Source organism: Fukomys damarensis, unplaced genomic scaffold, assembly GCF_012274545.1.
Source record: "Fukomys damarensis isolate Sample0158 unplaced genomic scaffold, DMR_v1.0_HiC HiC_scaffold_36, whole genome shotgun sequence".
Classification (NCBI taxonomy): domain Eukaryota; kingdom Metazoa; phylum Chordata; class Mammalia; order Rodentia; family Bathyergidae; genus Fukomys; species Fukomys damarensis.
The window spans coordinates 38,332,785-38,357,280 of NW_022900948.1; the positions used below are offsets into that span (position 1 = coordinate 38,332,785).

Below are 24,496 nucleotides of genomic sequence, written 5' to 3' on the forward strand. Positions count from 1 at the left end.
GTTCATATTTTGAAGCTAATAATTCAAACTTTAAAAAGAGGACTAGGTAAGAAAATTATATATTTATCTATCCCTGAATCCCATACTAACTACATTAAGTGACATATCTCACATTTGTACAAACTTCTTCTGAGAGATCAGAAAGAGTCACAAACCAAGTTATTTTCATCCAGGTTACTTTCTCACCTAATCTATGTCACAATGGGGAATCTTTTTTTTTTCTGACTTGTGTGTCAATAAACATTTTTTAAATAGTTAATTTTCTATTAATCTTATTGGCACAATTTAAATATATGTAGTGATCACATTTATCATAGGGAATTTGTACCTGCACACGGTATATCTTATTCCTCTTTTTTTCCAGAAAAAAGGGAAAGAAAAGGGTCCCCTCCTTTCAACCCCTCTTCCCTTCCTTTTTTATAAAAGCTTTGTTTCCATTTTTTCTTCTTTCCTCCATTTCCCCCCTTCATTCTTTTTCCCTCTCCCTGCCTAGTGGGGAATCTGATGCCTCACAAAGCTTAGACTGCTGACTTAGCACATTTTAATAACCATGTCCTGTAGGCAAGAGATGATCTTAAGACCTAAAAGCTTGTGCATCTCCTCAATAGGAGGGGTGTTCAGGCCAGCAGACAACCCTGTGCCTACCTCACATCCATGTCCTGACTTTAGCAACAAAGTCCATTAAATTTCCGTTAGGGTTTCCAAAGAGACAGTATATTATGTTAAGGAAGAGCAACACCTCTTTCACCAAGTATGTCAGCCTGTAATGCCTTGATCAGGCTTTTCCTATGGAGCGTTTTCAGTCTATGACATAAATCAGTTAATGGGGGGGAGGAAGAGAAAGAGGAGGAGGAGGAGAAGGAGGATGAAGAAGAGGAGGAGGAGAACCAAGGGAGGACAGGAGGGCAAGAAGAAGGAGGAGGAAGAGAGAGTGACAAAGGGAAGGAAGAAAGAAGTAAAGAGAAAGGAAGAGAAAAGAGAAGGGTAGGGAAAGAATGCAAGGAGTTAAGGAGGAAGAAAGGAAGAAAAAAAGAGTAAAGAGAGTGAGATGAGGGAGGAGGGAAGAAAAGCAAACGTAGATTCTAAGCTCTCCATTCTAGCCATAAAGAAGAGTAAAGTTGAGTCATTTGTAGAAATGCAGATGGATTTTGACATCATAATGCAAAGTAAAATAAATCAGATGGAGAAGATGAAATATCACCATTTATCTAATATAAGAAAATCCAAACATAAAGAGCAAAATAACAGAGAGTAGGAAAGTGAGAGGTAGATTCTGTGGATATGGGAGGGGAATCTATGGAAGGGGAGAGACGGGAGTACAGGGGAAAAGGAGGAGTAAATGTGATCAAGATGACAGATGTTTGTGCACCAATAACCCAAGTTAAATGTCATTATTGTGTATTTCAAACATATACTAATTTCATAAATTTTACCTTTTATCCTTTTGTTCCTCTACTCATTTTGTGGTAGTATCTTTTGCTCTGTATTTTTTTTCCCTTCTTTGAAAACATTTCTTATCCATCATCCTATCTGTGCTCCCAGATATCACTATGGATCTCTGAGGCAACAATAAGGTGCTTCCCAAAACTTGGGGCAACCTCTCCCTCTGTCACCCAAAGTGATAAAGCCCCATTACTTACCTCCAGTGCCTTTTCGTCTGCTATGTCACTCAACAGGTTGGCTTGAACGTGCTAAAAAGAATACTCAAAATATACAACCTATGAGCCTGCAACTGTTTGACTCAAGGTTTTTTGTTTTTTTGTTTGTTTGTTTTTGCTTTCTACCACCTTACGTACTGAAAAGGAATTGCAAGAAAGGGCTCAGATTCTTCCTGTGATGCAATTAACTAGAATTAGAATTCAAGATCAAGAATAATATAAATAGCAATCAACCCCAAAGCAAAACTCACATTGCTAAACAAAAATGACAAGCATAGTTTAGAGAGGACGAAGACAGAGCAAGAAACAGACAAAAAGTCCAGATGAGGAACTCTGAAAATTAACAAGGACTGCAAAGACAAGACAAGGCCATATCTGAAGGAGAGGCTGCTACTGTCAGTCAGGAACATCAGCTGGCCTAGCAAAGACCATATAGGAGGGGACTTTCTGTACCAAACATTGGAGAAAACCTGGGACATGTGGTACTCTGAACCCACATAACCCCGGTTTGCAGGAATTTGAAAGTGCTTCATGTTTATATTTTGAAGCCTGAACTGATAGAAATAGGGAGCTGCCTCTTCATCAGACTAATACCAGGAGGAGGAAGAGGGTAAGCAGCCTCCTCTTTGGGCCTCACCAGACAGAGAGCCATGGGACTCCATCCTCTAGAGCCTTGTTAGTGGAAACACTCATCACTTCTTGATGGCCCTCAATATTATGTTTGCTAGTATCTTATTAAGGAGTTTTGTGTCTATATTCATTAAGCAGACTGGTGTACAGTTCTCTTTTTTAGTTGGGTCTTTCCCTGGTTTGGGAATCAAAGTAATACTTGCTTCTAGGAATGAATTTGGAAGTATTGCTTCCCTTTCAATTTCATTTAAAAATTTAAAGAGTAGTGGCAGTAGTTCTTCTCTAAATGTCTTGTAAAACTCAGCAGTGAATCCATCAGGACCTGGGCTTTTATTTGTTGGTAAATTTTAATTACATTTTCAACTTCACTGATTGTAAGTGGGATGTTTAGAATTTTTTTATCTTCTTGCTTCAACTTTCGCAATTCATAAGTATCTAGAAATCTGTCCATTCCTTCTGTGTTTTCCATTTTGTTAGATTACAGGTTCTCAAAATAGGTATTGACGATCCTCTGGATTTCTATTGTATCTGTTGTGACATCACCTTTTTTGTTCTTAATTGAATGAATCTGAGCCTTTTTTTTTTTTGACAAGGTGAGCTAAGAGTTTACTGATTTTATTTATTCTTTCAAAAAACAAACTCTTCATTTATTTTTTGTATCATTTTCTTAGTTTCCATTTCCTTGATTTCTGCTCTTATCTTTACAATTTCCTCTCTTGTATGACCTTTCGGTTTTTCTTGCTTTTCTTTTCTGGGAATCTAAGATTCATCATTAGGTTGTTTATTTGAGCTTGCTCTGTTTTCCTAGTGTGGGCATTCAGTGCTATGAATTTTCCACAGAGTTGCTTTCATTGTGTCCCATAGATTCCTGTATGTTGTATTGGCATTTTCATTTATTTGTAAAAACTGTCTAATTTATTAAACTGTCTAATATTCTTTAATTTCCTCTGTGACCCATTGATTGTTCAGGAGGGTGTTGTTCAATTTCCATGTGTTTGTGAAGTTCCTACAGTTTCTTATGCTATTGATCTCCAGCTTGATTGCACTATGACCTGATAATATACAGGGGATAACATTGATTTTTTGCATTTATTCAAACCTGTTCTGTGAGCTAGTATGTGGTCTATCTTGAAGAATGACCCATGTGCCACCAAAAAGAATGTAAACTAAGATTTTGTGGAGTAGAACACTCTATAGATGTCTATTAAGTCCATATGTTCAAAAGCTTGGTTCAGCTCTAGTATTTCGTTGTTGATTTTTTGCCTAGATGATCTGTCTATTTGTGGTAGTGGGGTATTTATATCCCCCTTTACAATTGTATTAGCACTTATTTGGTTTATCATGTTACTTAATATTTGTTTTATGTAGTTGGGGGCATTAATGTTTGGTGCATATATGTTTAAGATTGTTGTCTCTTCCTCTTGAATTGTTCCCTTTACAAGGATGTAGTGGCCTTCTTTGTCTCTCTTAATCAGTCTATTTGTGGTAGTGGGGTATTTATATCCCCCTTTACAATTGTATTAGCACTTATTTGGTTTATCATGTTACTTAATATTTGTTTTATGTAGTTGGGGGCATTAATGTTTGGTGCATATATGTTTAAGATTGTTGTCTCTTCCTCTTGAATTGTTCCCTTTACAAGGATGTAGTGGCCTTCTTTGTCTCTCTTAATCAGTTTTGGTTTGAAATTTTTTTTTTCTCCAACTAAGATTGCTAACCCTGCTTTTTCTGGGCTCCTGTCACATGGAGAATTTTTTTTCAGACTATGGGCTTCTTTTTGCACTAGATGTCTTTCTTGTGTACAAAATATTGTTGGATTTTACTTCTTATTCCATTTTGCCAGTCTATTTATCTTGATTGGTGCGTTGAGACCATTGACATTGATGGTTATAACTGATATGTACTGACTTATAATTGACATGTTATTGGCCTTTTGTTGACTCTTTTTACTTTTCACCTATTTTCCAGGATACATCATTCTAGGTTAAAGGTTGTTTTCTTTTAGGACTTGAAATACCTTGGCTCTCCTTGACATGAGGGTTTGTGTTGAAAAGTCTGCTGTGATTCTGATGGGCTTCCTTTGCATGTGATGTGTTTCTTTTCTCTTACTGCTTGTAGCATTTTGTTCTTCTGTTGGGTTTCTGGGATCTTGATTATTATATGTCTAGGTATAGTTTTTTTTTTATTTTGGCTAGTTGGAGTCCTATATGCCTCACTTCTCTGAATGTCGAATTCTTCCCTTCTGTTTGGGAAGTTTTCTGTCATTAATTCTATGAACAGCTTTTTAAGTCATTTGCATTTTCTCCTGCTACTTCATGGATTCCTAACAGTCTTATGTTATTCTTCTTTGCATCATCTAGGAGTTGTTGGATCGATTTCTCATGATCTCTTACTGTTTTTAAGAGACATCTCTTTTCATGGTCACTGACTGCAATCTTATCTTCTATATCTGAGAGCCTATCTTCACATTCTTTTATTCTGTTGCATACACTTTCAATAGAGTGTTTAATCTCCTGGATATCTGTTTGAATCTGTTTTATGGATTCCATTTCTTTCCTTTGTTGAGCATTCATTGTTTCCATTTTTTTCTTATGTTGGGCCTTCATGGCTTCTATCATGGTCTTGAGCTCATCTGTTTTTTTTTTGTCAGTTTCTGTTCTAAAGTCTCGAATCATAACTTTCATTGTGCTCACCATCTCTCTAGCTATCCAGGAAATTATTTCTGTTTTCAACTTTTCTAGAGCCCGATTAATCTGTTTTGTTACATCCTGTGCTATGCGTTCAGGGTTTCCTGCTGGTTCACTATCAGCCTTTTCATCCTCATTTGCCCTACTGTTTGCCATTGGTGAACTGGTAGTCTGTCTTTGTGTCTTGCTTAAGTGTTTTCTCATTTTTATTTTTGTTGTTGGGTTGTCCTTGGTTAAATTTCTGGGTTATTACTTAAATCTTCCTTATATAGTTCCACTTTAGCTTTTGAGTCGCTAATGACTTATAAACATTCTCATTTTCATAATATCAGAGAAAACAACTCATTAAATCAATCACAATCCTTTTTCCCTATTGATACAATCAGCAGCACAATAGGATCAAGCACAACTTGCAAATTGACCATTTGTGGTAGTCATTAATGTATCATCTTTAAACCATGTGAATTAAATTAAAATCAAGAAACAGCCCAAAATATGTTTGCATTGAATACACTTTTCACTATAACACCTTTACCATTTAGGATGGGGGCTTAGACAGCATTAGGATGAGAGGAGTAGATAAGTAAAAGAACAGGAGAAGGTTTCAAGTGAAGCCAGAGGACATAGAATGACCATACAATCTTTATGAAACTATAAAATTTAAAAGGGATAGAAAGAGTGCAAGAATAAGGACAAGAGTATATTCCCTTAACAGTAATAGGGGCTCACTTTCCTTTGAAACTATTGACCCATGAGTGAGGTAAAATGACAGAAGAAAAGAACATAAAGAAAATAGAAAAAATGATAAAAGAAGAAGTCTGAGTTAGGGCAGGAGCAGAAAGGGAGATGAGGGATAATATGGTGGGGCAAGAGGCTAAGTTGGAGAAAGAGAACAGAAAAAAGAAACAATTTGCAGAGTGGAATGAGGAAAAGAAAGAAAAAAATGAATTTGAAGGGCCTTTTTCAAACTATGTCTCTCCTGTCATAATATACCACGTGCACAGCCATGTGCAGAACCAAGTCCCCTGATCTCAGCTAGCCAATGGCAGATCCCCATGACTCAGACTGACCTCAGGCTGCAAGGCCCAGATTGAGTTCCCCAACCTGCAAGGTTGAACGCCACACAGTTTTATTACAGGTTTTCCCCACCCTTTCTTTAAAGATGTTCAAAGTTGGAAGCTCAGAAAAATATTCTTTATGACCACCTGTGCCTCTGCAGAGTGGGTCCAAGGACTGGCCCAATCAGGAGGTCCAAGAACAGGGGCGGGGCATTGTGGTCATGGGGGTATTTCATGGGTTCCCACAAGGCTACCTTCCTTGCTGGAGCTGGTGGCAGAGCAGGCAGGGGAGGGTGCGGCTACCCGGTCTCACCAAATGGGCCCAAGCAGGCTGGTGAGAGAGCAGATCTGAGAGTGGCCTTCCAAATCCCACCTTCCTCACTGGGGCAGGTGGTGCACAGGCAGGAGCTCTTTTTTTTTTTTTTTTAAGCTGGGGATTGAACTTGGGACCTTGTGCATGTGAGGCAGGCAACAGCACCACTGAGTTAAATCTCTGGCCCCTGAGTGTTCTATATCAGAAAATATATTATTTACCACTTTAACTTGGGTGAGCAAGCAGATATTTCCCTGAATATAGCATTCTTGATTTCCAAACTTTCTTTTTGGCTCTTTAAAAAATATTTACCTATATTATCCTACTGCACCAAGTACTGTCAGTGAGAAATAGGAAATCATTCTGATTGGTGTTCCTTTGCAATGGCCCATCCTCCTCTCTTCCTGTCCTGCACCAAACACAGTTAAGCTTCTGCTGTTTAGGTGTTCTCAGGGCAAACCTGGATTTTGCATACTGTACCCTGTTCTTAGTTTAGGAGCCTAGTCATAGTTGTCAAGTATGCTGTTTGGAGGGGGAAGTAAACAATCCAGTGGGAAAATGAGCAGAAAACATAAAGAGACACCTCACCAGAGAAGATAAAGAGCTGGTAGATAAGAATACAAAAAATATTAAACATCATTAGCTACCTGGGAAGTGCAAAATAAAATGACAATGCGATCTGACTACATAATTATCAGAATGGATAAAATTTTAAAATGATATGACAGATGTTTTTGAGAACACAGAAATACTACCTAGTTGGAATAAAACCATATAGACACCTAGAAAAAAATTCAAAGTCTCTTTTAAAACTAAACATGCAAAAAATAACAGTCAAGGTACACCATGTACAGGTACAAATTCCATAAGATGAATGTGTTCATAATCCACACCCAAATTGTATAATAAACTCAATGAATAAAAAGTGAAACATCCACCTAAATTATGACTCAGAAATAGCATTTATTTTGAAGACATGAAAATTTAAGGTTCACACAAAAACATACACAAATATGTACATTTTATAGCTTTATTTGGAAGTATACAAAAGTTAAAGAAAAAAATCCCTATCTTCCTCAAAAAATGGGACAAAACCCAACACTTTTTAATTTTAGAATACCAATAAATTAGGAATATGGGATAACTTCATCAGTTTCTTCTACAAAGAAAAACCTATAGGTAATATCATACTTTGTGGTGAGAAGCTATCAGCTCTCCCAATAATAGGAACAAGGCATAGATGTCGCCTTTAACCACTCTTACTTACCATCATTCTCGAAGTCTTAGCCAATGCAGTAAGACAAGAAAAGAAAAATTTAAAGTATATAGATTGGAAAGGCCAAAAAAACTGTCTTTGTCAGCAGAACCAAGTCCCCTGTCAATGCAGAATACCCAAAAGTATTAACTGAAAAATATCTCTTTGTATTAGTGAAAAAAAACTACATTAAGATTTATTTATATGTTTAATACAAAAATGTTAATGTTTTTCTTATATAACATCAATAAACAAGTTGAAATACTTTGAAATTAAAAACATTTCATTTACACTATCACCTGCCAAAAAGTAATTTAGGTATAAGCATAACAAAATATGTACAAGATGTATGGAAAAATATCAAAACTCAAATAATAGAAATCAAGACCAACTAAATCAGGGAAGATGTGCTCCATTTTCTTGAATAATGAAACTCATGGCCAGTTCTTCCCAACTTGATCCATAGTTTCAATGTAACCCAAACAAAACACTAATAAATATGAAAACTGACAAATTGCTCCTGAAGTTTGGAAAGGCAAAAGACCAATAGTAGCTAAAACACTACTGAAGAAGAAAAAGAAACTACTGTTACTACCAGACTTCAACATTTACTATAAAACTCCAATAATCAAAATAGTGTAGAACTGACACAATAGAAGCCAAATAATCGATGGAATAGAATAGAGAATCCAGAAATATGTCTGCACAAACATAGTCAACTGGCTTTTGATATTTGATTTAAAAGTATAATGGATAAAAGAAAGTGCTTTTAACAATGGGTGTTTTGCCCACAACTGGATCTTTACATGAAAATATACACAAACACTTTTTATTGAATATTCAAGTAGAATATTACTTAGCACTAAAACTGAATTATCAAGCCATGAAAAGTCATGAAGAAATCTTAAAAATGTGTTACTAAGGTGAAAGAAGCCCATTTTTTAAAAATTCCATACTGCATTGTTCTTATTATGTGGCATTCTACAAAAGGCAAAACTATAAAGAAAAAGAAAAGATCAGTGATTACAGGAGGTAGTTGGGTAGAGAGAAGACTAGGTGGAGGACAGAGGATTATAGGGCAGTGAAACTGTTCTGCATGACACTAATGAGAGATACAGGCCATTCTACATTTTTCAAACCCATAGGATGTACAACACCAAAGCAAATGCACCCTTCTGGTGTTGACAGTGGAAGCCATTCTGCTTTTATATTGGCAAAGGGACATTTCTACTCAATTTTGGTATAAACCTAAACTTCCTCTAAAGAAATAAGGTTTACTGGAAAACAGTGTAACATCAATTCCTGCCTAAGTGCACAGTGGAATGGGCTAACCTACATTTCCCAAAAATGTGCCAACAAATTGCTCAGGGGTACAAGTGCCAAGGAATTAATTCTGTGAAGACAGACATTACTCAAAAATACAAAGATTTCTTTTATTGATTTTTGGTTTTGTATTAGAAATTGCAGATATATATTGATGTGGTCAAGCTCAATTAACTTAACTTCAAGGGCAGGATGGTCTATTTGTTTTCTGTAATTGTCTCCTTATTCCTGTCCATTCTATCTATGAAGATAGGGAAAAGAATGGTCAAAGAGCAATGCATACAGGTGCCCAATCATCTTCCTCTAGAAACAAAATCTAAATACAACCCCAAGTCATATCTTCCTTTCAAAAAATGCAAACAGGAACTTGAACTTGAGATTTTAGAGATTTCCTTTTGATTTTTCTTATCATTCTACGGTATCTTTTAATCACTGTAAAATTTTTTCTGTCACTCCCAAAATTTAAAATATCTATGGCCTCTAAAACATATACCTATAAAGCAGAAAATGATTACCTATAATTCCATTGCAAAAAAATGACCATTATTAACCTCTGTGACTTCTTATATCACCAATTTATGGCAGCCTGAATTTTACTACATTACTGCTTTAAAATTGCCAACCCATTTGATTTATAATTTTTATTTTAAAAAATATTTTTTAAAAGAACCAAGAGAATGAATTATGAAATGAGTACAAAATTGGCACATAGTAGGCATTTAACAAATACTGATATCTAATTAACTATGTATGAAAATAACAAAAGAAGACTTTTATGGGAAAGAAATGAAATACTAAGGAAATATCATAAAATGTGTTAGTAACATGTATTTTTTTGTTGTCCTTATTCAACATTAACCTTGTCTAGGGCTAACCCTTCTTGCCATGATCAACAGAATGCAACAAAGTAAAAGAGAAAAAATATCATAATCTAACTTACCTGCTTTTGGCAAGGTTTTCTTTGTTTTGTTTTGTTTTTCTTTGGGTGTTTTTTGTTTTTGTTTTCGTTTTGTGGTTTTTTGTCTTTTCTAGAGACTAGGCTCGGGACCTTATGATTCCAAGGCAGGAGGCAGAACCACTGAACTAAATCCCAAGCCCATGACAAGGTATTTATATGTTAAGGCACAGTTTCAACAAATCTACCACAAAGAATTGTTGGGAAAAACGATTAGAAACATTGTGGATGGTCACTGAATATTTCTCCTCTCATCCACACACCTCACTGCATGTCTGTCTCACTGGGTAGAAATTCTCAGACCCAGATCTGGACATCATAGGCCTCCCTTCACAATAGAATCGTTCTGGATTGGAAATGAGGACCATGTCATGGGGTTCACTGTTAATAATGGTTATCTTACTGAGCAAGACAAGCAGAAATTCTCATATCACAGCTTGGCAAAGGAGTGAAATAACCACTTCATTTCAACTCAAACTCAGAATCACTGAAGTAATGAAAACAAGGATTTATCAAAACAACAACATTAGGCATCATATCACGGTAGGGAGAATGTTTTACCACTGCCAAGAAGTTTACCCAAAGCACGCTTCATGTCTTTATTCCTCAAGCTGTAGATGAGTGGGTTTAGCATAGGAATAATCACATTATAGAGAATGGAAGCCTTGCTTTCTCTCTCTGTAGAGTGAGCTGAGGGGGGAAGTAAATACACACCCATAAGTGACCCATAAAAGAGCAGAACCACTGTGAGATGGGAACCACAGGTAGAGAAGGCCTTCCATCGCCCTCCTGAAGATGGAATGCTAAACACGGTCCAGGAAATACGGACATAGGAGATGACAATCAGCATGAGGGGAACGGTGAGGAACAATAACCCCATGATGACGATCATCAGCTCGTTAATGTGGGTGTCAGAGCAGGCAAGCTTCAGTAGAGCCCTGGGGTCACAGTGGAAGTGGGGGATTATGGTGGGGACACAGAAAACAACACGGGTCAGCAAAAGTGTGTGCACCAGGGCAGGACAGTTGGTTAGCAACCAACACATACCCAGTAGTAGCACACAGAGTTGAGGACTCATGGCTGTGCTGTAATGGAGTGGCTGGCAGATGGCCACAAAGCGGTCATATGCCATCACAGCCAGCAGGCAGTTGTCAAGACCACCAAACATGAGCAAGAAATATACCTGGGTAAGGCACCCAGAATAGGAGATGGTCGGACGCTGGGTGTGAATGTTGACCAGCATTTTGAGGATTGAGGCTGAACTGAAGCAGGCATCGGTTAAGGATAGATTGGCCGGGAAGAAGTACATGGGAGTATGGAGGTGTGGGTCAGAGCAGATGGCCAGGATGATGAGCAGATTCCCCACCATGGTGATCAGGTACATGCCGAGGAAGGCGCCAAATAGAAGAGGCTGCTCCTCCAGCCGCGCAGAGAGCCCTAGAAGGAGGAAGTCTGAAGCAGCTGTTTGGTTCACCTGGCTTGGCTTTCTCATGATTTGTAGGTCTCGTTATCTGTACAGATAGAACCTTCCATGTATCAATAAAAAATTATATCAAATTACAGATACATCTCTGTATGGCCAGGATTATACTGGTAGGAGAAGTACATGGTGGAAAGAGAATCTATGGATCTCACTGAAGGTGAAAGAAAATAGCCATGAGATAGTCACATGAGAGTTAAGATTATATGTGCTAAGGCAAATAATATCAACAAGTGTGAGAAGAGGATAGAGAAATTGGTGAGGGAGAGGAGGGTGTTGGGAAGGAGAAGAAGAAAGAAAAGAAACAAGTTGAAATGTATACATACTCCCAGCCCCAAGATAGCTGTAAATTGCATTAATTGCAAACAACTACTAATACAATATTTTAAATAATTATTTAGATGACAATACCAGATTATATTAATTCAAATACACTTGTATTTTTGCTGTTATAACCATGTACAGTAAAATCATCAGTTAGATCATAGGGGCCAGTGTGAACTATTTGGTAGAGGAGAAAATTTAAATTAGCCTTGATGGCAATATTACAATAATGATTGAAGACTATGCATTAAAAAGCAGTCACATTATTATTACCACAAACTTCCTCTGGCTCCTAGGATCTGTGCACGTGTGTGTACAAGCACAAACACACACATGTCATGGCCTTTGTGTGAGGACTGAAAATGTCTCTGAAGACAGATTCCTCTTCATTTGTCTCCTGATCCCTAGAGTTGTCTCACCATTCAGACCCATCCTGAACTGTTCCCTAAATGGGGGCATAGCACCTCTGGGCAGAGAGCCATGGATGTCTGCTGTATCCCAGTCTCCCACACACTTTGGGGGCCTCCCTTCCACAAACAGGTCACTCCATCCCTGAATCCTTTATCCTCCTCCTCTTCCCCTTTTCACTTCTCTTTTAAAACTGCTCTGGAATGTGATATTCACACCCTCTGTGCCTTGATAAATGAGCTCCTGCTACATCTCCCTGATATTTCATCTTCATCGGACGAACAGAAAGAGAAAGACATCACCAATATTTGGCATTGTCTGCTTAAAATAAACTCTGTTCTCATCTCCCAGGATTTAGAAGAAGCTGGCATGAGAGGCCTCCTCATACTGGTCTTTGGAAGATCTGTGAATATTTCAGTCTTCCATTTGTCCTGTGGAATATTGAGAGGTCTCCGATCTTAGGCAGAGCCTCAGCGTACATGGCCTACAACTTTCACCTGCTAATTATGCTGGGAAGTGGCATGTGTGTGTGTGTGTGTATGTGTGTGTGTGTGTGTGTGCACGCGCTCAAGCATGTGTGCACAGCTGTCCTGCTCCTAACACATCCTCACCTGTGAGCATCTATCAAATTCAGGGATCTTCAAGTTCTCCAGTTCTCTCCTCATGATGGGAAATTCTCAGTAATGTACTGTGAGGTTTTCCTGACTCAGTTTCGATAACACTGGGGTCTATCGGGCCCTCACCTCATCAGGAACACCTGCAGCACGTGGCTCACTTTCAGGGTCCCCACACCTGACAGGAAGGGAAGTTTCCTTAGAGCTATAAAGCTCCTGATGCACCACCTCCCAGAGTGCTCATTAGAGCCAACCTCAGTGTCATGGAGCAGCCTGTTCTCAGCCAACCCTGACTGGGTCCAGGGAGACCCGGGCGCCTCTTCCCAGAGGTGAGCTCTTGGGTGTGGGTCTCGAGAGTGGGGTCCTGAGGCTTTTGCTGGAATGCGGTGCACTTCAGCCCATCCAGCAAGCATCCTGGGAACACTCACCTTTGCACCACACAGTTCTGTTCCTGTTCTGTGGCCTAGGAAAAAGTGGAATGAAGAAGAAATCAAGGGAATGTTGTAATGTAACTGTTTCTGATATCCTTGAATGGAGGAATCCTACTATGAAGCATGTCGCTCCAAAAGTGAAGTCTGAAATGAGGCAGGCTGTATAGAATTCCTCTGCCATGATGCCTCAAACATACCACCTGCTAACAAAGATACCACACCTCCCACACACGTATCAGCACGAATTAGTTCTTCTTGAGAATTTTCAGTACATGATCACAAGTAATTCAAAAGCATGGGATGTGGGGACTGTTGTCATATCCATTTTATAGACAGGTAAACTGATGCTCAGTGAGTGTAATGACGAGTTCAAGCTAATGACTAAGGGAAGGATATCAAGCTCAATTATGCAGGAGAAACACTAGGGAATTACTTTGGCTATATTTAATTTACCACAGCCTGCGCTCTTCCCACAAGTTATTTTCTTTTCTCTCATATTCAGGATACACTCACTCCTCCCCACAAGCCTCAGAATTTCATTACAATCCATTGCAGCATCAAGTGATCATCCAAGATCTTTCATCTAAATGAAGTCTGGGTGAAAATATATTTCCTCAGTTACAGCTCCTGTGCCCTCCCCTTTCGTTCCTCTTGATGCCTGAGAATATAGGAGCAGCTCTCATGTAATGCAAAGGTGACATGGATTTGATGCAGGATGACTATAATCGATATTTCTAATTCCCAGGGTAAAGTGAGCAGTTCGAGAGGCTTCATGGGCAGGAAGCACCACACTGTTTCATTTATGCCCATGGTGGCTACTGTTGCACTGAGAGACATATGGTAGTCAACCACCACATCATGGTTTTTCTTTTCAGTTTCAGTTAACTGGATTAACCAGTCTGAAAACAGTAACTGAAAAATTTAATAAATTTTGCTTAGTAGACCATTGTGAGAGATTAAAACCTTTCCATTCTACCCATAAAGAATGATAAGTTTGTGGCATTTATATGAGGAGGAATGAAACAAGAAGACACAGAAGATTAACTATCACACGGTTTTTCTAACATGAGAAAAATGAAATGTAATTTAAAGAGTTAAATAAATGAGCCATTTTAGGAAAGAGTGAAATAGTTTCTGTGGAGATGGGAAGTGAATCTGGGAAAGGGGAGAGGAAGGACAGGAGAAAAGGAGAAGCAAACATGATCAAGGTGAGATTTGAATGTATACCAATTATCCAAGATAATTTTCATTATTGTGTATTGCTGACACATACTCATTTCACAAAAGCTATCCTTGTAAGCCTGCCTTTATACCTTCTACACCTTTTTTCCTCTACTCAAGTCCTTTGTGGTAGTATCTCTTGCTCTGTCCTTTGTTTATTTTTTCTTAGAAAGTGTGTCTCATCCTTCATCCTATATATGCTCCCAGAAATCACTATGGATCTCTGAGGCAACAATAAGATACTTCCAGAAACTTGGGGCAACCTTTCCCTCTGTCACCCAACGTGATAAATCCCCATTACTTACCTCCAATGTCTTTTCATCTGCTATGTCACTCAACAGGTATGAGCTGGCTTGAACATGCTAAAAAGAATACAGCCTCAACTGTTTGACTTGTTTCATTCCTTTCCACCACCTTAGTTACTGAAAAGATAATGCATATGTCCTCAGTTGGAGGAAAAAGTCTTCCCAATAGTCAATGTGATGGGATTAACTATAATGAGCATTTGAGAAAAAGAAAAGTAAATAGAAACAGCAATCAACCCAAAGCAAAATTCACACTGCTAAACCAAACATAGATTAGAGAGCACAAAAGGAGAGCAAGAAACAGATAAGATATCCAGGTGAGGAGCCCAGGAAATTAAGAAGCACTGCAAAAACATGAAAAAGAAAGCATTTCTGAAGGACAGGCTGCAGCTATCAGCTAGAGTCTTCAGCTGGCATAGCGAAGACCACACAGGGGACTTTCTGTACTGAGTATTGGAGAAAACCTAGGACATGTGGTACTCTGAACCCACATAACCCAGGTTTGTAGGAATTTGGAAGTGTTTCACATTTATATTTTGAAACCTGATCTAATAGAAACTTGGAGCTGCCTCTTCATCAGGCTAATACCTGGAGGAGGAGGAAGCTACACAGGCTCCTTTTTGGGCCTCTCCATACAGGGAGCCATGGGACCCAGTCCTCTAGAGCCTTGTTAGTACAAACACTTATCACAGTCCAATCTCCACCCTGGCTCTCTTATGACACACCAAGGTAGCACAGTGCTTCACCTACAAGCTGAGAAGCTCTCTTTCTCCCTCTGTGCTGAGCAGTAGCATTTAACAGTTTTGCTATTTGTGTTGGTTTCCAACTACAACCCATGACTTAAAATGTATTTCTATGCAAATAAATATCTTGACTTCTTTCAAGGTTTCATCTCCTAAGCTCTTTTTTTTTCTTCATTCAGTTTATTGGTACTTTTTAAGAATACAGTACAGTTACATTCTAACTGGGATCTTGCACCATTACATGACAGATCTTCATTCTCATTTTACCCCATTACTCTGCCCCCCGTCACCCCCTCCACACTTTTTACAAACACATTGTTTCTATTTCTTCCTTTTCTCAAAGTTTTTTTCTTTTCCCTTATTTCCTTTCCCCTACCCTTCCCACTTCCCCTACACCATTAGCAATTTTTTTCCTATTTCACATTGTCAGTTGTACAATTTGTTTTTTTCTTCTTCATTGAGTTTATTGGTACTTTTTGGATATACATTATAGTTACATTCATCTTTGGGATCTTATACCTTAACATAACAGGTCTTGGTTGTCATTTTTTCCCTATACCCCTACCCTCACATCAACCACTCCTCTGTTCCCTATTTACAAAGCTTTGTTTCCATTTTTTCATTTTCTCATATTTTTTCTTCTCCCTTATTTCCTTTCCCCTATCCTTCCCCTTTCTCCTACACATTTAGCCTTTTTCTTCCTATTTCACATTGTCAATTATCCCATTAGGATTTTATTTACACTTAGTTTTACATACCAGAGAAACTATTCAGTATTTACACATGTGTGTCATTTATTTCACTTAAGAGTATGGCCTCAATATGCATCCATTTTCCTATGAATGACTCTAGTTTTTCATTCTTTATGGCTGTGTAGTACTCCATTTTATAGAAAAACCACATCTTCTTTATCCAGTCTCCATCTGATGGGCAATTGATCTGTTTCCAAGTTTTAGCTATTACAAACTGGCCCACTATAAACATGGGTGTGCATATATCACTGTGATATGATTCTTTTAATTCTTTTGGGAAGATACCCCACAGAGGAGTAGCTGCTTCAAGTAGAATCTCTAGTCCTTGTTCTTTGAGGCATCTCCATATTGATTTCCACAGTGGTTGCACCAGTTTGCATTCACACTAACAATGAAGAAGGGTTCCTTTCTCCCCACAACACAGCAGCATTTCTTATTGGTTGATTTCTTGATAGCAGCCATGCTTTCTTGGGTGAGGTGAGATCTCAGTGTTATTTTTATCTGCAACTCTTGAATGACCAGTGATGTTGAACTTTTTTTGTTATATATTTATTTGCTGCTTTTACTTCTTTGTCTGAGAAATATCTGTTCATTTCACATGAGTATTTTTGCATTGGGTCTTTTTATGTGGAAGGCCAGATTTTTTGAGTTATGTATATATCTAAATAATTGTCATTGTCAATTATCTCATTAGAATCTTATATACTATTATAGTTTATTCACACCAGAGAAACTATTCGGTATTTACATGTGTGACTTATTTATTTTACTGAGGAGTATATCCTCAATAGGAATAAAAGTGCTAAAGTTGTAGGGAAAGTGGGATGGGTAGGAGAAAGGTAATAAGGGAAAGAAAGAAATAGAAGAAAATGAAAAAATGGAAACAAAATGTTTGTAAAAGGGGAGGGAAGGAGAGTGAAGGGAGGGCAGGGACAAGTGGAAAAAATGAGAACCAAGACCTGTCATGTAAAGGTACAAGATGCCAGTAATGGATGTAACTGTACTGTATACCTAAAATGTACCAATAAATTCAATGAGGAATAAATAAGTAAATAAATGTCCATTGTCTGAGGAGCAGCTAGTAAAAAAATATTGCCCATGTTGTTGGTTGTCTCTTAGCTCTGCTGGTGATTTGTTTTATAGTGCAGATGCTTTTTAATAAGATGAGATCCCAGTTGTTGAATCTTTGTGCTAGTTCCCGTGCTACTGAGGATTTGTTATAAAATATTTTCCTATACCAATGCCTTCAACAATTCTGCCTAACTTATCTTCCAGGAAGTTTAGTGTTTCTTTTTTTAATATTTAGAACTTTAATCCACTTGTATTTCAGTTTAGTACATGGTGAAAGATATGGGTCTAGTTTTAATCTTTAGCAGGTTGAAATACAGTTTTTCCAACACAATTTATTAAAGAGGCTATCTTTCCTCCACTGATGATGGTTGGCTCCTTTGTCAAAGATGAGATAGCTGAGTACATCTGGAGTTGTTTTTGTGTCTTCCAGTCTTTTCCACTGATACTCAGGTCTTTTTCTTTGCCAGTACCATGCTGTTTTTATCACAGTGCCTTTGTAGCATAGTTTCAAGTTAGGGATTGTGAGACACACTGTCATGTCTCTGTTGACTAGAACTGCTTTTGCTATTCTCTGTCTCTTCTGGTTCTAAATGAATTTTTGGATTATTTTCTCTAGTTCTGTGAAATATGCTGTTGGAATTTCTATTGGAATTGCATTGAATCTGTTTAGCAGTTTTGGTAGTATGGCCATTTTCACTATGTTGATTTTTCCTAGCCAGGAGCAGGGGATATCTTTCCATTTTCTTACACCCTCTTCCATCTCTTTTTTCAGAGTGCTGTAGTTTTCAGTGTAGAGGTCTTTTGCTTCTTTCATTAGACTGATTCCTAGATTCTTTGTTTTTTGGATGCTATTGTGAAATGAATTGACTCACTAGTTTCTTTCTCAGTGAGTCTGTTATTTGTGTACAAGAAGGCTATGGATTGTTGAGTGTTGACTTTGTATCCAATACTCTGCTGAAAGTGTCAATTAAGTCTAGAAGTCTTTTGGTGGACTTTTTGTGTTTCTGTGTGGTGTCATATGGTCAGAAAATAATGACAGTTCAACTTCTTCTCTCCTATCTTTATTGCTTTAATTTCTTTCTCATGTCTAACTACTATGGCTAAAGTTTCCAGAACTGTATTAAACAGAAGTGGTGATAGTGGACATCCTTGTCTTGTTCTTGATTTTAATGCAAATGTTTTCAGTCTTTAGACATTTAATATACCAATAAACTCAATTTTTAAAAAAAGAAAAAGTATACCAGATCATGAGATTGGTGTCTAGAGTCAGGCAGCCAGGATTGTGAATTTCATTCTTTCGTTTTGATGGTTTTATAAACCTTACTCGGGTCATTATATTCACTGAGCATCAGTTTACCTGTCTATAAAATGGATATGACAACAGTCTCCACATCCCATGCTTTTGAATTACTTGTGATCATGTACTGAAAATTCTCAAGAACTAATTCGTGCTGATACGTGTGTGGGAGGTGTGGTGTCTTTGTTAGCAGGTGCTATGTTTGAGGCATCATGGCAGAGGAATTCTATTCAGCCTGCCTCATTTGAGACTTCACTTTTGGAGTGACATGCTTCATAGTAGGATTCCTCCATTCAAGGATATCAGAAACAGCTACATTACAACATTCCCTTGATTTCTCCTTCATTCCACTTTTTCCTAGGCCACAGAACAGGAACAGAACTGTGTGGTGCAAAGGTGAGTGTTCCCAGGATGCTTGCTGGATGGGCTGCAGTGCACCGCATTCCAGCAAAAGCCTCAGGACCCCACTCCCGAGACCCACACCCGAGAGCTCACCTCTGGGAAAAGGCGCCCGGGTCTCCCTGGACCCAGTCAGGGTTGGCTGAGAACAGGCTGCTCCATGACACTGAGGTTGGCTCTAATGAGCACTCTGGGAGGTGGTGCATCAGGAGCTTTATAGCTCTAAGGAAACTTCCCTTCCTGTCAGGTGTGGGGACCCTGAAAGTGAGCCACATGCTCCAGGTGTTCCTGATGAGGTGAGGGCCCGATAGACCCCAGTGTTACCGAAACTGAGTCAGGAAAACCTCACAGTACATTACTGAGAATTTCCCATCATGAGGAGAGAACTGGAGAACTTGAAGATCCCTGAATTTGATAGATGCTCACAGGTGAGGATGTGTTAGGAGCAGGACAGCTGTGCACACATGCTTGAGCGTGCACACACACACACACACACACACACACACACACACACACAAACACCCCTTCCCAGCTTAATTAGCAAGTGAAAGTTGTAGGCTATGTAAGCTGAGGCTCTGCCTAAGATCGGAGACCTCTCAATATTCCACAGGACAAATGGAAGACTGAAATATTCACAGATCTTCCAAAGACCAGTATGAGGAGGCCTCTCATGCCAGCTTCTTCTAAATCCTGGGAGATGAGAACAGAGTTTATTTTAAGCAGACAATACCAAATATTGGTGATGTCTTTCTCTTTCTGTTCCTCCGATGAAAATGAAATATCAGGGAGATGTAGCAGGAGCTCATTTATCAAGGCACAGAGGGTGTGAATATCACATTCCAGAGCAGTTTTAAAAGAGAAGTGAAAAGGGGAAGAGGAGGAGGATAAAGGATTCAGGGATGGAGTGACCTGTTTGTGGAAGGGAGGCCCCCAAAGTGTGTGGGAGACTGGGATACAGCAGACATCCATGGCTCTCTGCCCAGAGGTGCTATGCCCCCATTTAGGGAACAGTTCAGGATGGGTCTGAATGGTGAGACAACTCTAGGGATCAGGAGACAAATGAAGAGGAATCTGTCTTCAGAGACATTTTCAGTCCTCACACAAAGGCCATGACATGTGTGTGTTTGTGCTTGTACACACACGTGCACAGATCCTAGGAGCCAGAGGAAGTTTGTGGTAAAGTGTTAGGAGCCAAAAGAAGGTGGTGATGAAGATCATGCAGCATTTTTAGTGCATATTCATAAGTCACTTTTCTAATATTTCCATCAAAACCACACCCAGTTCTCACCTCCTCCAAACACATTGCACTGACCTCTCTGATAAAAGTAATGTCTTTCCTTTGTACCCTGTTACAACATAGAAAGTACAACTTTATTTGAACAAATACTATCTTAATTGTTCTGTGAATGGGTATTTTCGTGCATCTCAATAAGATTCAGAGATTCTCATTGGGAGGATCAAATATTCTTTTTCTCCCAGATTAGTCCTGGCCATACAGATATGTATCTGTAAGTTGATACAGTGATTAACTACTGACACATGGAACAGTTCTATCTGTACAGATAACGAGACCTACAAATCATGAGAAAGCCAAGCCAGGTGAACCAAACAGCTGCTTCAGACTTCCTCCTTCTAGGGCTCTCTGCGCGGCTGGAGGAGCAGCCTCTTCTATTTGGCGCCTTCCTCGGCATGTACCTGATCACCATGGTGGGGAATCTGCTCATCATCCTGGCCATCTGCTCTGACCCACACCTCCATACTCCCATGTACTTCTTCCCGGCCAATCTATCCTTAACCGATGCCTGCTTCAGTTCAGCCTCAATCCTCAAAATGCTGGTCAACATTCACACCCAGCGTCCGACCATCTCCTATTCTGGGTGCCTTACCCAGGTATATTTCTTGCTCATGTTTGGTGGTCTTGACAACTGCCTGCTGGCTGTGATGGCATATGACCGCTTTGTGGCCATCTGCCAGCCACTCCATTACAGCACAGCCATGAGTCCTCAACTCTGTGTGCTACTACTGGGTATGTGTTGGTTGCTAACCAACTGTCCTGCCCTGGTGCACACACTTTTGCTGACCCGTGTTGTTTTCTGTGTCCCCACCATAATCTCCCACTTCCACTGTGACCCCAGGGCTCTACTGAAGCTTGCCTGCTCTGACACCCACATTAACGAGCTGATGATCGTCATCATGGGGTTATTGTTCCTCACCGTTCCCCTCATGCTGATTGCCATCTCCTATGTCCGTATTTCCTGGACCGTGTTTAGCATCCCATTTTCAGGAGGGCGATGGAAGGCCTTCTCTACCTGCGGTTCCCATCTCACAGTGGTTCTGCTCTTTTATGGGTCACTTATGGGTGTGTATTTACTTCCCCCCTCAGCTCACTCTACAGAGAGAGAAAGTAAGGCTTCCATTCTCTATAATGTGATTATTCCCATGCTAAACCCACTCATCTACAGCTTGAGGAATAAAGACATGAAGCGTGCTTTGGGTAAACTTCTTGGCAGTGGTAAAACATTCTCACTACTGTGACTGTGGCACCTAATGTTGGTGCCCTGATCAAATGTGCTCTCATCACTTCAGTGTTTCTGAGGTTGATTTTTAATGAAATGGTCATTTCACTCTTCTGTCAGGCTGTGGATTGAGAAGCTCTATTTTGCTTACTTACTCAATCTCAGTAAGACAGCCATTGCTAACAGCAGAACATCGGGACATGCTCCTCATTGCCAAAGCCAGCATATTACAATAGTGAGTTGGCACCTATGATATCAGGGTCTAGAGCTGAGCTTTTCTACTTAGTGAGGAAGGCGTGCAGTGAGGCACATGGATGAAAGCAGAAAATTCAGTGGCCATCCACAAAGTTCCTAATTGTTCCTCACATCAGAATCTTTGAGACAGATTTTTGTGAAAACTTGGCCTAGGATGTAAATATTTGGCCAAACCACCCTGTAAGTATGTTTCTAATTCTTTCTCTCCCAACTCCCTGTATTGTGGTGGTCATGGCAAGGAAGGGTGATAGCAGATTTGAGGCTAATGTTGCATGATGACAATAAGAGGAATTATTAATAAGGTTTTGGTATTTCCTTACTATTCCGTTTCTTTATCATAAAACAGTCTTTTATTATAATGTCTAAGTAACAAGAAATCAGTATTTATTAAGAGCCGACTATATGTCAATGTTTTACTCAGTTCTTGATTCATATTCTGGGTTCTTTCATAAAATGTTTTTTCTAAAATCAAAATTGATAATTCAAGTGGACCGTAGATTTTTCAAAACAGTAATATAACAAAAATCAGGGTGCTGTAAATTGGAGTTTTATGAAGTCACAGAGCTTAGCAATGGAATAACAGGTAATCATGTTCTTCTTTATAGCCGTACATGGTAAAGCCTGTAGATATTATAAAGATTTTCTTTTTTAATTTGGGGACTGACATAAAAAGTGATGTGGAAAAAGTGATTGGAAAGATTTCCTAGGGAGATAAACACCTAAAATGATTGCAGATCATTTTAATGAAAACTAAGTAAGTTTTTAACAAAAAAAACAAAGGTATGACTTGGTGATGCACAATAGATTTTGTTGTTAAAAGAAGAAGAGCAGGTACCTGCTTCCTTTTTAGAGGGACAGGACAAAATTAATGGAAGAACTAATCATGCTGCCATGAAATCAAGTGACTTGGCTTGACCACAGAAATATGTTTCTGCAATTTCTAGTATCAAAACAAAGTCAAAACAGCTGCTATTGTGTTTCTGAGTGATGTCTCTCTTCGGGGGCATTAATACCTTGCCACTTACATCCCTGAGGAATTGCTTCATGCAATTATGGGGAACAGCAAATCTGAAATTTTAGGTGTAGGTCAGGCTGGACACTTACAATTTTTTCCGAAAGTCTTCATTTTTTTTTCTTAGAACAAGTTTAGTTTTACAGCAAAATTGAGCAGAAAATTTCTATGGGTCCCTTGCCAGTAGAAATGCACAGCCTCCCCCATGATCAACACCTCACACCAGAAGGTTATATTTGTTACAACTGATTAATGTCCACTGCCACATCTCCAAAAAAAAAACCTTAAAGTTGGTAGTTTTTGCTATAGTTTTCTTTTATTGTTGTAGTCCATGGTTTGAAGAATGTAGGACATGTATCCACCATACAGAAGAGTTTTGCTGCCCTAAATATTCTCTCTACTCCATCTGTTCACCTCTCCCCCAACCTTCCCCTCATTACTACTGATATTTTTCCTTTCTTGACAATTTTGCCATTTCTAGAATGTCATATAATTGGAACAATACAGTGTGTAGTTTTTAATAGCTTCTTTCACTTAGTAACATGTATTTAAGATTCCTCCATGTCTTTTCATGGCTTAAGAACTCATTTTTAGGGATGAATAATTTTCCATTTAAATATTCAATGAAAAGTGTTTGTGTATAACTGTTTGTAAGGTTTGTATATCTTTGGATTTTTTTCATATAAATGTTCAGCTGTCTAGCAGCATTTGTTAAAAAGACTCTCTTTTTATCCATTGTATTGTTTTTGCTCAAGTATCAAAAGTCAATTATGTTAATGTAGACATAGTTCTAGATTATTCTATTCCATTACTTATGTGACTTATTTTGCCAATAGTATACTATCTTCATTATTGTAGCTTTAGAGTAAATCTTGAAATCTGGGTGTCAGTAGTTTCTTTCTCTTCTCAATATTATATTAGCTATTCTAGGTCTTCTGCCTTTCCAAACTTTAGAAATAATTTGTCAATTTCCACATTAGTTGGTGTTTTGATTTGTGTTACATCAAACCTATAGATCAAGTTGAAAGAACTGGCAGTGTGAAAATCCTGAGTTTAGTTATTCAAGAAAAATGGAATATATCTTCACCTATATAGTTTGTCCTATTCTATTTGAGTTTTGAGATTTTTTCCGTACAGATCTTGTACATATTGTTATATTTATACACAGATTTTTTGGGGGCAGGTCCTAGTGTAAATGGGAATGTGTTTTTAATTTCAAAAAGCTCTTGTTCATTGTTGATAATTAAAAAATAAATTGATGTTTTTGTATTAATCTTGTATCTGTAAACTTTGCTATAGTTTACTAATACCTAGAGGGACTTTTTTCAGTGAATTCTTTTGGATTTTCTGTATTGATTATGTCATATGTAGAAAAAAAGGTGGTTTTATGTCTTCCTTTGATCTGTATACTTTTAATTCCCTTTCTTGACTTACTGCATTAGCTAAGACTTCCACAATGAGGTTTAAAAAAGACTGGTTACAACAGGCATCTATGTCTTATTCCTAATATTAGCAAGAGAGCTGCTAATTTATCACCACACAGTCTGATGTTAGCTATAGGGGTTTCTTTATATTTTATATAAAATTGAGGAGCTTCCCCTCTATTTCTCATTTATTAAGTTTCTAATATAAAAGGATATTGAATTTTAGTAAATAATTTTTCAGCACCTTTCATGTGATTTTTCTTCTAGCTTACTTTTCTTCTCTTTGCTTACTGGTGTGATAAAGTACAATCATTGATTTTTGAAATGTTGAATTAGTCTTACATACCTGGACTAACCATCATTTG

At 38.4% G+C, this 24,496-nt stretch overlaps 2 protein-coding genes across 2 annotated transcripts; one reads left to right on the forward strand and one right to left on the reverse strand.

The window, feature by feature from the left end:
* Positions 1–10,417: 10,417 nt before the first annotated feature.
* LOC109117706 (olfactory receptor 1N2) lies at positions 10,418–11,410 on the reverse strand. Its single transcript, XM_019205936.2, has one exon. It carries the CDS (start codon positions 11,369–11,371, stop codon positions 10,418–10,420), a length of 954 nt encoding a protein of 317 aa, XP_019061481.1. The 5' UTR covers positions 11,372–11,410.
* A 9,095-nt stretch (positions 11,411–20,505) lies between these two features.
* Positions 20,506–21,459, forward strand: LOC104854932 (olfactory receptor 1N2). The gene has a single exon (XM_019205937.2). It carries the CDS (start codon positions 20,506–20,508, stop codon positions 21,457–21,459), a length of 954 nt encoding a protein of 317 aa, XP_019061482.2.
* Positions 21,460–24,496: the final 3,037 nt, after the last annotated feature.